At 41.5% G+C, this 17,915-nt stretch overlaps 1 protein-coding gene across 1 annotated transcript in view; it reads right to left on the minus strand.

Moving 5' to 3' along the window:
- The window catches only part of LOC145312626 (uncharacterized), a 42,443-nt gene extending 25,437 nt beyond the window's left edge, over nucleotides 1-17,006 (minus strand). Inside the window, exons 1-7 of the mRNA XM_080151887.1 lie at nucleotides 17,001-17,006; nucleotides 16,753-16,811; nucleotides 16,442-16,485; nucleotides 15,971-16,018; nucleotides 15,512-15,600; nucleotides 13,354-13,379; nucleotides 12,696-12,779 (exon numbers count right to left, since the gene is read on the minus strand). Of these exons, the coding sequence (XP_080008013.1) occupies nucleotides 12,696-12,779; nucleotides 13,354-13,379; nucleotides 15,512-15,600; nucleotides 15,971-16,018; nucleotides 16,442-16,485; nucleotides 16,753-16,811; nucleotides 17,001-17,006 (356 nt within the window). The remainder of the gene's footprint in view (nucleotides 1-12,695; nucleotides 12,780-13,353; nucleotides 13,380-15,511; nucleotides 15,601-15,970; nucleotides 16,019-16,441; nucleotides 16,486-16,752; nucleotides 16,812-17,000) is intronic.
- Nucleotides 17,007-17,915: the final 909 nt, after the last annotated feature.

Here is a 17,915-nt window from a genome sequence, read left to right on the forward strand (position 1 = left end):
AAGCACAAAAAAAGGTAAATTGCTGAGACAGAGATTACTAGGGTTATGTAGACATGTAAGAAAAGCTTAAGTTTAAAATTTGAAGTCACTAAGTCAAAAATTGAGGCCACAGGAGCCTTTTAAAGATTTCTGAAGGATCAGGACCTTCAGGATCATACCTGGAACCTGAAATTGACTTGAACACCTGTATTTCATATAAGGATGTACTACTAGAGGATATTTTAGTATTTTGGCAAGATAAAATACTTTGTTTAAGTCAAAAAAATATTTTTGCTCTTTACCTGGATGACCCTGCCAGGTTTCCTGGCAACCTGTGCCCGCCAGGATGGAGATATTCAAAAAATTCCAACTCTCAATTATGTGTCATACCCAAACTTAAAAAGTCACGCAGTTTGGGCTCTTTATCTTTCACACACAGAAAATGAGATAGAAAAAACCGGATGGGGGGGCGTTTAACGCCCCCCCCCCCCCGACCGTTAAGGGTTAAAACATTTACATATTTTTACCATTTTCATTTGAAGGATAATATCGAAATGCGAATCTTTTCAACATTTATTGTGTGTACTATTGTGCTTACATCCATGCTTTGTAAATCAATTGGATAACATTTCCAAAAAGTTAGAAAATTTGATTTCAAAAAATCATATTGTACATATTTTTGAAACATGAAAGAGTGAATACTTTGAAAACAATTTTTTAATCGCTCCAACTTATTTTTTTTTAAATTTAACCAATATAAAAGTAACAAGAGGTCTGTATGGGTAGCGAGGAATCTTGCTGATAACTGTACGTACTGATATGGTTATCCCTTACAGTGAACCTCCTTTAGGGACAATTAATAACAATTTTGGAGGATAGCCTTCACACTCTACAGAGAAACCGCCCCCACCCCTCTGTAAAAAATACTCCACTACAAAAAAAATGAAAATGGGAGGGTTGACTTATCCCCCAACTTTCCCTAATTGTTCCTATATGCTTTTAGGGTCGTAGCCACTAGTTTTAGATAAATAAAATTATTTTTTTTTGTATGTCCTGATCTGATTTGCTATACAAGCATATACTAATGGATATTCTCATCCTTGTTAAAGGCTTAAATAAATAATATTCCAAAACTTAAAATGGCCAGGGATCTAAAGGGACAAGACAATGGCCGATATATTACATAAATTATGATACACAAAATTACCCCTTCTGTAGATTGAAATTAGTAGTTGAAACGTTTGGACACTCAACTAAATAAACCAATCAATCAAAATTCAATAAAAGTCCCCAAAGTTGTTTAGCCAACGTATAAGAAAGCGTAATTATAAAACTTTGGGGACTATGGAAATAAACAGCCCAGTTCCCCCTCCCTCCCTGTAAAATGGTGCAGAACATAAGGGTTGATAAATTAGCGGAGACAGAAACTAAATTTAACTTGAGATGGCTCTCAGCAATAGATATATTATATTAGAGAATCAATGGCATACAATTATTCGTCCAACTTGAAAAGGATTTTATAGCAGCCTAAAATTTATGTTCATTCTATTTTATACAGTAGTAAGGTTTCTGTTTGTTAAGATCTAGCTAACCACTGAACCGATTGAGTTCTCTATTTTCAGAAAGCTTAGCATATGTATATGGATGTTTTGTTTAACTATTTCACATATACATTTAGGTCTTAAGATGGGTTTAGGCTGTTTACTGACTACCTCCCGTATGGTGTACAATAAATTATATAACATTTTATAATTTATTCAAGAAAAAAGAGATTTTATCTTTTAGTTCTATTATCAAGGCTGGAAATAAATTGGTATTAGACAAGATAATTTGGAAGGAAGGGGACAATGGGTTGTTCATTGCTCTAATCCCCAAAATTTTATAATAATGTTTTCTTAATCATTCAGGGATAAGGGATGGGAAACGTAGGAAAATATTATTTCAGGCCTATTTCAAGCCTAGGCCTATTTCTAGCCTAATAAACCAGTTTTGGGATAGCGCAGTGGTTCGTATAAAATGCTAATGAAAAAGCTGTGTGTGTGTGTGTAGATAAAGTATAGAATCAAATTCAGGTAGCTAGTTTAAAGTAAAAAACATAACTTTTTATAAACCTATATATTAATGGCTTTTGTTAAAATGAAGTTTTTTCTCTCCCAAAATTTTTTATCTTTTACTTTGGTAATTTGAACTGTCAGAAAGCTATCGTTGGGTTTCCCTCAGACAGATTTTAGTTTGTATTATTTGCATTTTTATTAATGAGTAAAAATTTTATTTGAAAATTTCATTGCTAATTAAAATTCAAAATAAATAAATAAATATGCACTTGGGTAACATTCTATCAAGTTCTTTGGATACTATACTGGATATAATGTAATGATATATCTGTACTGTGTTGTATTGTACAAAAATTAGGGTGAAGGTGTTGTATCAACTCCGTACTAAATTTTTAAAATTCAAAATACAACATCTAATTTATAAACTACCAAATGAAAATTCGTAGCTACCTTCTTTCCAAAAAAATAATCCCGTTATTTTTGTTTTTTCTATGTGGCCCTTTTTTAATGTTTAACTCTAAGCAGATTTAATAATTAAACTAATGTGATCTACACCATTTATATTTATTTTTTCGTAGCAGACGAAATCATTATTTTTTCTAGAATTGTCTGCTTGTAAAATTTCCGCCATCTGTGATTTGGGCTTGTTTTGTATCAACCAATCACCAATTGGCTCCGCCAATTGGTGATTGGTTGATACAAAACAAGCCCAAATCACAGAACACTATTGGTTTAGAGCGGTAGCCAATATGAGCCGTCCGCCAGTAAGGTCATTAAATTAGGCAAATGGTAAAAGTTGCATGATCCCTTTCAAAACCAGGCCGAGACCTAATTTATGGCCAGGTTTCCTATCCCTTATCCCTGATCATTGGCTTAACAATTTTGGAGAATTTTGCTGAAATTTGATTGGTTGGCTTATTAAGTTGAGTGTTCAAACATTTCAAAAATTAATTGTAATCTACAGAAGGGGTGTTTTGTGCATGAACATTGGGGATGTACAGCAATTTATCGGCCATTGTCTTATCCCTTTAGATCCCTGCAAGCTAATACATAGAGAATTTCATCAGAGGCGAGACAAAAAATAATCAATGTATTTTTTTTATTAAGTTGCTTTTTTGGTACTTCAGGAAAAATGTTAATAGTAATTCATTGCTTCGCATTATAGACAGCTTTCCGTGGATATTAAAATGACAAATTATAGTATAACAACAAGTTTTGTTAGCCCCGAGGGGGCGAAGGTTGACAAAACCGGTATTACTTTAATGATTTTATATTCGTAAAAAATTGTCTTTAATTCGATGTTATACATGATTTTCCAGTATGGCTGAGAACAGGTTCTAATCCAGCGGATATTGATAGGTTTCAAAGCCATACTGGAATAATTGTTACAATAGAAGTAATGGTACAATTAAGAAAGCGAACCCTATTTAGTGTACAATGAAAAAATTTTAGAAGATTTTTTAGGAAGATGATTATCTAATCCGTTTTAACGTTAAAATTTGCTGGTTGTCTGATATGTTTAGCTTCGCTTTTATGCATGTTGCCATTCTTGTTTTCCACGGAAGTGTTCTAGTTTTGCATGTACATAAAAAGATCAACTAATGATGACACATTATTGAAGTTTTTTGTTTTGTTTTTTTTTAATAGGGGCGCCGTGGCTCAGTGGTAACACACTGAATTACGGTGATGAGAGTTCGAGTTCAATTCTCCGTGTGTTGACTCGAATTTCTCATAATCACGCAACTTCCCCTGGTTGTGTTAGAAGGGGATTATTGGGTAAGTTTGGATACTCAATAGTCACGTACATAATATCAGTACTATCCTTATCTCAAGCTCCTCTGAGGAGAGCGTCATTCATTACTGTGACTTAAATTAGGACACATGCCATACTCGGCGAGTGTGAGGTAATAATGAGTAGTTCTCATGAGACAGCGGGTCAAAAGTGTCTCAGATTACTCCATGACTAATTAGGCCCAAACCCTAAGAAACTATGGCTAATCAATCAATCAAACAAATTGAAGTTTTTACAGATAAATACTAAAACTAACTTTCTTGTAAAATTAAACATCCATTATTTTAAAATAAATTGAAATAAATGGAGAGAGAAATATTTTTTTATTACTGCGGGGCCTATACCTGCGATATCCTAACCCTCAGGTCTACCTTGTACCAAATATAACCTAACCAAGGTAAAATAATAGTACAAGAAATATTATCCTACTTAACCCTTACAGCTCGGTCCCAATTCCCACCTTAATAGATCGGGGGGGGGGGGGGGGCTCAAAGAGCCCCCCATCCTCTATCTCGGCTCCTGGTACAGATAAAGACGTAAAATTTTTTTCTGGTGGTTCATGTGTATTTTTAGAGAAAATTACTTTTTCTAGTCATAGCAGTCAGACCGCTCCTTAGCCGCTTTTTAGCGGCCAGCCGCTAAATTTTAAAACAGCTGTAGAGCGGCCAATTTTGCAGTTAGGATGACCAAATTTTAGGACGAACTTTTATTTTTCATAACAAAAAAATAACTTTTTCTGATCATCGCCGAAAAACAGCAAATAACGGAAACCGCCATTTTCGGCGGTTACGGCGGTAAAACGGCTGTTGGCGGCGCAAATTAATATTTTATCTGTTTATTATTGCTCAAGGATTTACCAAAAAAAATTATAGGTCTCTAGCTGTAATAGAAGCAACAATATTCATGATATATGTCTGTAGTAAAAGCCGGACAAAAATCGGTCATAAAGTCGGTCAAGGAGCGGTCAAACGGTCATAACACCACTTTTCTCAGAAGGTCAATGATATCTAAGTATTCACCAAAAAAAATTTAGGTTTCTACCTAATACACAAAAGTCATAATGTAGAAATTAAGATTTATTTATAATTTTTTCTAATTTTTTTTTGCTACCCAACCGACTTTGACCGGACACCACGACCGACACAGACCAGATATCCTTATAAAATCAACTCTTGCCGACGTATAATTACTAAACTTAAAAAGTCATGAAGTTACAGCTCTCCATCTTACCTACAAAAAAAAGGGATTGAAAAAACTAGATCTGTAAGGGTTAACTTTTTAAATATCTAGTCCTAAATGTAAGTAGTTTGTGTGGTATTCGGCAACCGTGAGCCATGCCTATGGCACCCCTGACCGGGGTTCGGTGGAGGGTCAATGGCCCTCCCCCGAGTCCTGGGGAAGGGGTCTGTCGACCCCCTCCCTATGCCTAAAATTAATGATTGAATCTACCAAGTTTTATTATGGTTAACTGTATTGTTAATTCCCCCCACCCTTTCCAGGGATGGGGGATCATTATTGCCCAAACTGACTATTGTATATGTATTATAATGCTTTTATGTTATGATTATTTATTCCTATCTGTGTAGTTATTGTTTGTTGTATATAGCTTTAGTACCCTTTAGACCTGCAATAAAGTGACAACTGAAATAGATGTTGATTATTATTTAGTGAATGCTAGAGAAGCGTAGCTTCTCTATAGTAAGGTGTCCACGTCTGTCACACTGCCGTAATCTAATTGAACTCCGGTGTCTGCCATTTATCCTCTGCGGATACCACAACTTTTGGTGACAGCTGTGTGAGATTACGGCAAACCACAAGTGTAGAGCAGACGCGCAGCTGAGGCTAAGGTGCTCCCAGCAGTGGAACTGGCAAAACTGACACAAGCAACCTGAATTACCCACCCTGGATAGCAAGGTCTGACTCTGCATCCGGCAGTTGTGGAAGTGAAACAGCGAAACTCGACAAAGAACCGCGAGAAGCGCCGACATCTAACGGAGAATTGAGCGCTCAAAGGGCTGAAACAGGCCTGCGGACCGGCTGAAACAAGCCAAATAAGTGTAAACGGCTGAAAATAGGCCAATTTTACTGCAAGAGATAGCAGGATCCGAACCAGTGGCGCTAGCAGGACGGGACATTCCCTGCCGCCATCAGCCGGATTTGGATCAGTGGCGCTAGCAGGACGGGACATTCCCTGCCGCCGATAGGCTGAGACACGCCATATAGCTGCGAGCTGCAAGCCAACATTCGAGTGTAGTGCACCAAAGCAGAGAAAACTACGTCAACTCCAAGTATCCTGAGAGGCTACAACGCAGCCACCCATCTAGAAAAACAGATATTATATCACATTGCAGGGATTACCACCCTGGTGTGATGGCTAAACAATAGATTTATGAGCAAAGATTGGCAAACAATTTGTTGTGTTGTGATAAAACTAAAAATAGAACAGCCTTGGATTTATTGTGTATTGTGATAACAACTAAAAATAGAACAGGGTTGGTAAACAAATCTGTTATGTAATTGTGATAAGGACAAAAATAGAAGCTAGATGTAATATAACAAATGCCCTGATACACAATCTAATCACCTCAAGCCTACAGCACAACAACAATACACCCCTTATCTCAGAGGAAAGGGAGGGGCCCACTCTCCACTGAACGAAATACAATCAAGGTGACATAACAGATAAGCCTAGGATTAAGGAGAAAGGGCACCATTACTTCATCACACAGTTACCTCAAACCCACAGCACTCCCCCCTTCCTCATAGGGGGAACGGACGGATTTACCCCCGTCCCCTCACGCGCTTCCCCCCTCCTACCCACACTAGACTAAGTCCGCCCACGGTGTGGAGCTAGTGGCCGGGAACACAGAGCGCCATTTACGGGTAGCGCAACGGAGTGCGGAAATATCATAAAATTCAACGGACAAAGCGGACCAATGAGAGAGCGAGTTGAGGGATAAGTGCGCGTTTTACCTGTGTGCGCGGATTTGACGGTGCGTAAGCGCGTTGCAAGGAAAGGAGATTTCACACACACACACCGGAGCGGAGCTACTCCATAGCATCTAACAGAGATATTTTTAGAAAATCAAGAATTACAAGCTTCCTCCTCCTATCTGTAGTGTGATAAAGGAAAACCAAATCAGTTCCTGACAGCAGTTCAGACCCTCAACACCTATCTACCCCTACCAGCCTACTCTACAACCTCAGAATCCAACTAGTGATAAGTACAGCTAAGTTATATCTTTGTAATCAAGCTACCAACCTAGTGATAAAAACAGTGTTGGCTGTTAGGCTAGAAAGCCTCAAGTGACAAACCATTTATCCTATTGCTTTATAACTTTGTGTCCCGCCGTTGAACCGTTGACCCGATGGAACAGCCGCAAGCGCCAGGAGGCGACCAAGCCCCAGGATGGCTCCAGGATGACCCTCAGCTGGCTCCAGCCGAGTACCGCAAGCTGATGCTGAGTAACCTGCCGGAGTATAGAGGACCGCCCAAGCAATCCTGGAGTTCACATATCCGCAGACTTGAGATGTCATGGGCGGCTTACCGCGTGCCACCCCATGACTCCCTCAACCGCCGCAACGCCCTTTTACTGTCATTGGTAGAGCAAGCGGCGGAAATGGCTTCTCATCTGTTTGGCGAGGCAGGCCAAGCCTTGACCTACGAGCAGGCCAAGCCTTGACCTACGAGCAGGTCAAGGCCGAGTGTGAAATGTTATTTCGTCCTGCTTTTGAATCCCAAACGCTTAAACAAGCGTTTAGGGATTACAAGCAACACTCGACAGAACCTATACAAGCGTACATATCAACCAAGTGTGCCTTGTATAGGGACGCCTACAGCCATGAGGATCTCGAGTTGTTAGTGGACGAATTAAATCGTGGCATTCGTAACGCTAATGTGAAACGCGAGATGATGAGTCATGAGATCACGAGTGTACCTGAGTACACTCGTAGAGCCATGTTCACCGTCACCATGATTACCAAGCAGCTGAAGGAGGGTGTGTGCCTAGTGGACTCTACCGACGGGCTAACTGGATCTGCCAGCATCCAGTTGCCCCAATATGACGAGTCGGAGCCAATGGAGATTGGCGCCTTGGCTCCGGGTCTCCACCAGATGGGGAAGGTCGCTCCAGATGACAAGGTTCCAGGTCGCTGTTTCCGCTGCCAGGGGAGAGGCCACCGAGCTCGAGACTGCCCGACGCCGATGGAAGTTAGCCTAGAGGAGAGACGCACCCAGCCACGCCGTGACCGTTCTGCCAAGTGCGAGCGTTGCCACTATGCCGGTCACACGGCGGCCGAGTGCAGAGCTGACTGGGACCAGGTAGCCAGCCGCAGGCGCACCGCAGATAAGGGTGCCCCTCCAGGAAAGCCCAGCAGAGTGGCCCATATGGAAGGGAGCGCGCCCCCAGCACCACCGCAGCAGACAGCCGCCCCCAAAGCCGCGGACCGAGCCGACGGGATGCCGCAGTTTGGGACCGTCCCAGCTAGGATCAACGTACTGGGCGGCGCGGCTGAACCCAACCGGGTTGGCCTGGGCTTCAGTCTCAACCACCTGGGGCCGGAGCTGGTGCAACCCTACAACATCGCCGAGCCAGAAGTTCTGAGGCCCCAGCCTTTTAGCCTCAACATGATGGAGCCTGCTCGACCGAGCCTACCCAGCAAGAGTGGAGGGGCGCTACCCAGCGTCACTGAGACGGTGTACGGGGAGGCCCTGGCGGCCGCTGAACGAGAGAGGCAGGAGGCGCTAGCCAGCGCATCAACATCGATGTATGGGGCGCCACCCGGCGCCGCCACCTGTGATGACTGGGGGGTGCTATCCAGCGCCTCCCATCTGGAGCCTGGGGCGACAACCGTCGCCGCCACCGAGATACCTGGATCCTGGAACGAGCCAGCCTCCAACCTGGTGCCTGGGGCGACAACCGTCGCCGCCACCGAGAGACCTGGATCCTGGAACGAGCCAGCAGTCCCAGAGGAAGGGGTGACACCCGTCACCCCCAGCCAGCCAGCGCCACCAGCCTGCAGGGAGAGCCCAACTACATGCCATCCAGCGCCCCCTGCCATCCGAAGGAACCCAGCTGCCCAGCACTCCCAGTCGAACCAGGATAAGTTAAATTTGACAAATGTGTTGTATCCAAACCATTGTAAAACCCCAGCCTTGCCTGTGCCCCCTGCACCAGAGGCTGGGGAGATTGAAATTTGGGGATATAAGGACTTGCCTGTGCCACATGCACCTGAGTTCCTAGGGCAGGGGAGGGACGTGAGTCAGGGCGAGCCTGTGCCACACGCACTTCAGCCCCATGCCACTGGGCATGCCATGGACAAGGGAAGGGACCACTTGGGGCTAGGGGAGCCGACACCCAGGCAAGCGCCAGTCGCCTGCCAGTCTGTCATTGGGGAGGGTATCGGGGTGCCCCGGCCACACAAAGATAACGCTCAATGGAAACTTGTATCTAGCCAGGAGCAGCCCAGCCGTGTCCAGCCCAGAGAAGCAGCCGTGACCCGAGCCGAAGATCCCCAGCCGCGTGTGCGAGGTAGATGGCTGCCTGGAAGCTTCTCACACTGGTGGATGGTCCTGTGGGGACTACTGCTGGCAGCCGTGTGGCCTACAACCAGCTACGTCCTGGTGGGATGGGACTGTGCCAACCCCACCCACGTCACAGCCTACAATAAAGAAAAGATGTGCAACACGGAACCTCTACACCAGGAGGTGCCCCTGGGCCATGAAGTACACGTCCTGCAGCAAGTCAAGGTGAGGGAAACAACAGGATACAGTTGTCAGCTCACTGTGTCCCAGTGGACATTCAGGTGTGGGGTATGGGGTCACCTCAAGGTGACCTCGGTCCCCACCCTCATGAGGCCAACCAAGATAGACCCAGAAACGTGCCGAGACCTGGCCAGGAACCGAGTCTACACGCTGCCAGGCAAGACCCAGCCACTGACGTTCCAGCTGAACCATCCCCTGTTCTTCACCCTCGATATGGTGGGCGCCCTCGTCAACAGCCCCGAGGGGGTGGGTTGTGAAGGGGAGGACTTCCACTTCGAGGGCCAGCTGTACCGCAATGAATTAGTGCTCCAGGAGCGACGGCTGCTGGTCAAGGAAGAGACCTACGTAGTAGAGGATGGACGGGTGGAGTCCCAATCTGACCACCTGACCTTGGAATGTCCCCATTCAGAGCTGTCTTGCATCACTGGGGAAGCAACCTACGTGTGGGACCACCTGGGGAGAGATTGCCCCTTGAGGCTGATCCGCAGCCTCCAGCCTAGCCTAGTGATGGATGCGTTCCTGGTTGACCATCAAGCCCAGTTTTTCATCAACATGACCAGCCCCACCTCAATAGTGAACTGCGACTTTGAGGCCCATGCCACCAACCACCCAGCATTGTTCGTGGCAGCTGACCCAGCCGCGGCAGCGCTGCCCAGAGTATCGGCCAGGGATGTTGATGTCCCCCTGCAGGCCCAGATACATGCAGGTTATATTGGATTTACTCTGGAGACACGCATGAAAAGCACAGCAGCAGAAGAAGTAGCGGCCAACTGCTGGAAGCTCCAGCAACTAGACCCGGCCCACCCGGTGCGTGTCCAGGGGAGCACGTTCTCGGTGCTGAGGGGAGATGTCCTGCTCCAGCTTACCTGCCAACGCAACAAATATGTTGTCCGTGAACACAAGGAGTGTTGGGACAAAGTGCCAGTAGAGCCCACAGGGTTTGTAGACGCCGTGACACGAGTGTATAGCGGCCACGCCACCAAGATTCCCTGCTCCTCCACATACCCCCTGACTGTGCACGCGGAGGAAGGCTGGATAGAGTTAACCCCCGCTCCTAAGAAGAGGCCACCCCCGCTGGATACGCCTAAGCAGCTGCTGACAGAACCCTTGGATGACTTCAGTTCAGGGGGCTTGTATTCGCAGGCTGAGTTGAACGACTGGCAGCAACTGCTGGCGTTCCCAGCATATAAAAGCGCCATGCTGACCGGCCTGTCCTATGGCTCATGCGTTCAGCAAGGTAGCTGTTCGGCCACAAGTGACAATGGGATAGTGTCCTACAACATCGACCGACTGGCGGAGGAAGGAGAGGCCGCCCTGGATGTCTGGGCTGGGTTCAGACAAGCTATTCACGAGTGGGGAGATGGCGCAGCCATACTGTGCTTGCTGTTGTTAATCCTCAAACTGCTGGGGGACCTGACCATCATTTCTCTGGCAGCAGCACAAGGAGGTGTACGGGCAGCCATGAATGCGATGTCACAAGTGTTCCTGTACCATCCAGCTTTGTACAGGAAGGCCTTGGCCAGAGCCCGGCTCACCCATGCCAAGTCCCGGGACTTTTCAGTAGACTGGGATGCCATTCCCATCGGCCGGGAAGCAGCCGAGGAAATGGTGTCCATGCAATCAGCCGATAGCGGGCATGACTGCCCAGGCAGGCCAGGACCGCCCTCTGGAAGACCCCGCGGCCCCTCGGGAGGTCAGGCTGCCGCCCAGACGGTCAACTTGGCAGCCAGTGCCCCAGCCGCTGCCAACAACAACCAGCATGCCCCACTGCTGACTGTCCCAGCAACAACTGTGCCACCCGCCAACCTGACACCTGCCGGCGCTGAACTACGTGTCCAACCAAAGCCAGCCTCTGCCTTCTATCCCACGTTGGGACCCCATCAACCCTGAGAAACACTCACCACTAGGATTCCATTGAATCATTATCGTTTGTATATATCTTAGCCCTAAGGAGCGGACCGAAGGCCTCAACCACTGTCGGAAGTCTGGTAGGGAAACCCTCTCCCAGCCTTCCGAGGGGAGAGTTGTGGTATTCGGCAACCGTGAGCCATGCCTATGGCACCCCTGACCGGGGTTCGGTGGAGGGTCAATGGCCCTCCCCCGAGTCCTGGGGAAGGGGTCTGTCGACCCCCTCCCTATGCCTAAAATTAATGATTGAATCTGCCAAGTTTTATTATGGTTAACTGTATTGTTAATTCCCCCCACCCTTTCCAGGGATGGGGGATCATTATTGCCCAAACTGACTATTGTCTTTGTATTATAATGCTTTTATGTTATGATTATTTATTCCTATCTGTGTAGTTATTGTTTGTTGTATATAGCTTTAGTACCCTTTAGACCTGCAATAAAGTGACAACTGAAATAGATGTTGATTATTATTTAGTGAATGCTAGAGAAGCGTAGCTTCTCTATAGTAAGGTGTCCACGTCTGTCACACTGCCGTAATCTAATTGAACTCCGGTGTCTGCCATTTATCCTCGGCGGATACCACATTTGCTTACAATTTTGTTTAGACGTTTGCATTAATATTCTTTTAATTAAGTTCTGCCACTCTACAAATGTTAATGTCCAATTGTCCTACCGTTTTTAGCGATTCGCTTTTATGGATGTTGTATACTTGTTTTCAATATAAGAAGTCCTGTTCGACTGGGCAACTTTGAGGGAAACCGCTACTGTTACCTTGGACAACATTTTGGATATGGAGGGGTTTGTTAGGTTAGGTTAATACTGCTAATGATACCTTGGACAATAGTTTGGATAGGGAAGGGTTCATTAGGTTAGGTTAAAACTGCTAATGATACCTTGGACAACAGTTTGGATATGGAAGGATTTGTTAGGTTAGGTTAAAACTGCTAATGATACCCTGGACAACAGTTTGGATATGGAAGGATTTGTTAGGTTAGGTTAAAACTGCTAGTGATACCTGGGGCAACAGTTTGGATATGGAGAGGTTTATTAGGTTAGGTTAATACTGCTAATGATACCTTGGACAACAGTTTAGATATGGAAGGGTTTTTTAGGTTAGGTTAATACTGCTACTGATACCTTGGACAACAGTTTGGATATGGAGAGGTTTATTAGGTTAGGTTAATACTGCTAGTGATACCTGGGACAACAGTTTGGATATGGAAGGTTTGGTCTAGCCGCCATGACACATTGATACTGCGGATTATCAACTATACTGTTACATCTAGGAAAATTTGTAGTATTTATGCTCTTTATAGTGACTATAAGAAATGACGTCATACCATACAAATGACCGATGATAGGCCAATTCACAGAGTAAAATAACCAATGGCAGGCCAGTATACATTTTAATTGACCAATGGTAGGCCAGTATGACGTTATTTTTAGTAGTATTAAAACAAGGACAATTATTATCATAAGAAGCGTAGGATTGAAATCAGCTAATAGCATCGGAAATATAAAAACAGCCATGTCTCAACAAAAGTAAGAAAAAAGTACAGAAAAAAAGGGTCCCCACCACTTGGGACAGGTAGTTGTCTGGTTTATTTATACATCTATGATTCCTACTCTATAAAGAAGAAATTCGGTAAAATTTATGTATTGTTATAGAATTTTAAAAAATGTAAAAATAATTCAAGAAAATCACAAACCTTGCTAGCTAAAGTACTTTTCATTTTTTACAGACGTACGGACATACTCCTTAATTTAGAGTAACTGTAGCTTCTATCAAAGATGATAGTATTTCAAAAATATTAGTTTTAAGAAATATTGTCTATGTGTATTGGCTAAAAAAGTACCTTTCTGTTTGAGCAACCCATGATCCCTGAAAAAAATTTAATTTTCATTAAAACATATATGTCAATTTTTTATATCAGGGATCTAAAGGGATACGACAATGGCCGATAAATTGATGTACATCCCCAATTAGACCTTCTGTAGATTACAATTAGTGGTTGCAACGATTGGACACTCAACTTAATGAACCAACACATCAAAATTCTATAAATGTCACCACAGTTGTTAAGCCAACGAAAAATAAAACGTTATTATAAAACTTTGGATGCTAGTGTAATTAACATTTTAATGTCCCCTCTCTCATTTCATTCTTAGTAAACTATACATTATAGCTACTCTATAACTAGGACATGTATGGATGTCCGTCCGTGCAATTTTTTTTACAGCTTTTAAATGCTTAAAGATTTTCCTTTTTTTCAATTTCCTGTTTTCTTTAACTGACCTCATTTTCCTCCCAAGCTCTACGCTTAATATGGAAATATATGTCCTTGTTAGAACAAGTACTTAATAAACTTTTTGGACGTTTATATAATCCGAAACAAGCTGTAATAATGTTTGATTTATAGCAGGAAAAATTCCTAAAGCAAACACAACAATTTTTTCTTGTCTAACATTCCACAATGAGGCAAACAAAGAAAAAAATAGGATATATATATTTAAAGCCTTATTTTAGTTAAAAATTTAGCAAATTTTAACCAATTCTTCAAATTTTCAGAAACTTAGCGGGATTTTCAAACTTCAAAGATAATCTAAAAAAAAATTCTGTAAATTAGAAAATTACATTAAACTGTTTATTAACCTTTTTAGAAAGGTTTGAATCAAAATAAAAATTCGTTTTTTTTCTCAATATCTTTCAAAAGGCATTGAGAGGTGCCATTTAGAAAGTGTATTATTAACATAATACAGTTAGGGACTTGAATCCATTTTTATAAAAGCAGAAACATAATCTATGATTATGGTTTGGACCCTCTAAAACTGTAATCTACCCTTCCACTTTCCTCTCTCTTGGTGAAGATATCTTCAACGCCGATACGATTTTTGAAATACAAGATTCCACTTTTGTCTCTCTTGTTAAAGATATCTTCACTAAGAGAGGCAAAAGTGGAATCTTACATTTCAAAAATCGTATCGGCGTTGAAGATATCTTCACCAAGAGAGGGGAAAGTAGAATCTTACATTTCAAAAATCGTATCGGCGTTGAAGATATCTTCACCAAGAGAGGGGAAAGTGGAAAGGTAGATTACAGTTTTATAGGGTCCAAACCATAATCATAGATTATGTTTCTGCTTTTATAAAAATGGATTCAAGTCCCTAACTGTAATATCTGATTTTAAGTATATTCTGAAATTAGACAAAAAAAAACATTCCGAAGTTGCAATCACACGGCTACCCGGCAAAACAATATAATATCCAGGGATCTAAAGGGATAAGACAATGGCCAATAAATTTAAGTAAAATAATACACAAATTTAACCCATCTGTTGATTAAAATTAATGGTTAAAACGTTGGAACACTCAACTTATTGAAGCAACCTATTAAAATTCCCCAAAGTTGTGAGGCCAACAAATAAGAAAACTTTATTGTAAAACTTTGGGGACTAGTGTAATAAACAGCCCATGTCTGCTTTGCCCCTTAGTATAATTACATCTCAAAGAAAAATACAGGAAGAATATAAATAATTTAGTTTGGTACTCAAGGAGGAAGGGAACATTGGGCTGGTTACTACACTAGTCCCCAAAGTCTTAATATAACGTTTTGTTATTCGTTGTTTAACAACTTTGGGGACTTGACTTTTAATTGATTGGTTCATTTATTTGAGTGTTTAAACAATTCAAACAATAATTGTTACTTTATATCTCGGATACTACTAGATTATTCTTCAGAATAATCAAAACAACAAACTTATGGTAATAGATATAAGATATATGTGGATATATTTACAATTTAATGTCAATTTAGCATGATAATATGGACCGCATTTATTGGTCAGTTCATCCATTTATATTGGAGGGGATAGGGTAAAGGAGGAGTTAATCATTTTAGCCAGCTGCTAGCATCCATTAATCAATGTACATACATGAAAATCTAGTGCTGTATCCAAGTGATAAATATCGATTCCTATGATATAGATGTGGGTTTAAAAATAACAATGACTGTACCTCTAAGGTGACAGCACAAATACCCAGGCCACAATCTGAAACTTGCCAGCTACTGCCAGCTGCCCGAAATCCGGAATCCGTGTCACAACCTTTATATTTATAATCAATGACTTACGTAACTTTTGAAATGTCAATTTTACAATTATCTTTCCAGTATGGCTTTGAAACCGATTAATATCCGCTATATTAGAATCAGTTCGCAGCCATACTGAAAAATCATGTATAGCATCGTATTACAGAATATTTTCCACGAATATTAAAATAGAAATGATACGATTGTTGTGTTTGCCCGTAACTTTCGCCACTCGGGGCTGTGAAGAATGGTTTAAATCTCACAATCTTTCATTTTAATATCCGCGTAAAGCTGTCTATAGTACGATGCGATAAATAACTATTATATGCATACAATTATTTAGATGATGCACTTAAAATTTTGATAATTTAAAAAAGTTTTAATACCTTGTTGCGCTAAAGTTTGCCTTCCAGCAAAGGAGGGACTCTCAAATCCTGCTGAAACAAAACTTTATAAGGAATAAGTATTTATCCTTACGTAAAATTTAGGATGTTTGTCTGTCTCTCTGACGGTACCAAAGAATCTTGCTGACCCGCTTAAAATTGTATCTTGTCATAAGTCATGAGAAGGTTTATAATTATTTTGGGGGAGGGTAGCACTAAACCTCCCTCTTTAAGAATCCCCCCTTAAAATTCCCCCCCGCCGCCTTTCTTTTTAAAACTTATATTAAAAATTGGTTGGGGGTCAACTTACCCTACCCAACCACAAGTGCCCATAGAAGCCTCTAGGGGCGTAGCCCCTAATAGAAAATATAATGTATATTTTTAAAAATGATAAATGCACACTGATGTAAAACAGCGATTTTTAAAGAAAAGGGATATCTCCAAAATACTCCAAAAATCCAGCTTTTGAAATACCTGGATTAAATTGAGGAATGTCTTTCACATCTCCATCATTGAACCTAAATAGTATCAATTTAAAACATTAGCCAAAATCACACTAATAAGTGTATACCTACGTTTTGTAGGATGTCATTGCTACTGTAAGTTTTATCTCCTGAATTCAATTGATTGGGTCTTCAAATATCAGCCAATAGCGTCGGGAATATTAACACAGCCAAGTCGCTACAAAATATCAGAAAGCAACTTGATTTGCTAACAAACGAAAAGGTCCCAAACAATAGATCCAGGTAGGTTAAACATCTATATTTAAAGATTTTTTAAATTACCTGTTGTCATAATTATGTGGTATTATAGGGGAATGACTTGGCCTAAATGCATCAAAATCCTAAAAAAAATATTTAAATCATTAAATCATTTAGTGCCCATACAAAATGACGTCATACTGGCCTACCATTGGTCAATTCAAATGCTTACTGCCATTGGTAATTTAGTCTGTGTATTGGCCTATCATTGGTTATTTGTATTGAATGGCGTCATTTTTTATAGGCACTATAAGAGCTTCAAAATCATTAACTGACATATCAACCTAGAGTAACTTTATTTATTTAGTATTTATAGTGTTCGAGGGTGAGATGGGTTTGAACTTAAGCCACACTGCAGGGATCTAAAGGGATAAGACAATGGCCGATAAATTAATGTAAACCCCCAAAGATGATAAACAAAAATACCCATTCTGTAGATTACAATTAATGTTGAAACGTTGGACACTCAACTTAATGAACCAGCCAATCAAAATTAAATAATGTTGGGCAAACAAACAAGAAAATGTTATTATAAAACTTTGGGGCCTAGTGTAATAAACCATTGCCCTCTCCCTCCCTGCCAAACTTAGTCTTAACTCTAAGAATGTGTACCAACTGCTCCTTTATAATATGCGTGGCATGAAAAGTAAGAGTAATGCTTTGACCCAATCAGAGCCGACACATTACTGTGTAGATTTAAAGATAAAAGTCGTGCAATCAAAGGTTGGTTATCTGCAATATGTATGTTTGCAAATCAGGTATTATGGATGTTGTCATCCTTGTTTTATAAAAGTAATAGTTTACCTGATATTTATCTAATAATGAATGTCAGAGTGGAAAGTTGAAGGTAGTATTTGTAGTAATCAATCATTTCAAAGTATAAGAAAAATTATTAATAATTTGATTTATTAATAATATTATATAAAGTTATGTTTTACATTAATTTTACCCTGTCATTTATTTATCAATTTGTTTGTAGGAGGGGAGGGGATATATTAAAGGGATTGGAGAGGGGGAAGGAGGGTTACAGCCCGCAACAAGTTTCACTTTCCATTTTAATTTGCCAAAAATTATATATTTTGTTAGTGTAGAGTTATTCTTTTATGTAACTGAAGGGAAGTAGATAAGAATGGGGGGGGGAGAAAAAAGGAAATTGGGTTGTTGGAAAATTTTCACTTAGAATTGTT

Source organism: Acartia tonsa, chromosome 2 (assembly GCF_053477335.1).
Source record: "Acartia tonsa isolate MP-2025a chromosome 2, ASM5347733v1, whole genome shotgun sequence".
NCBI classification, from domain to species: Eukaryota; Metazoa; Arthropoda; class Copepoda; order Calanoida; family Acartiidae; genus Acartia; species Acartia tonsa.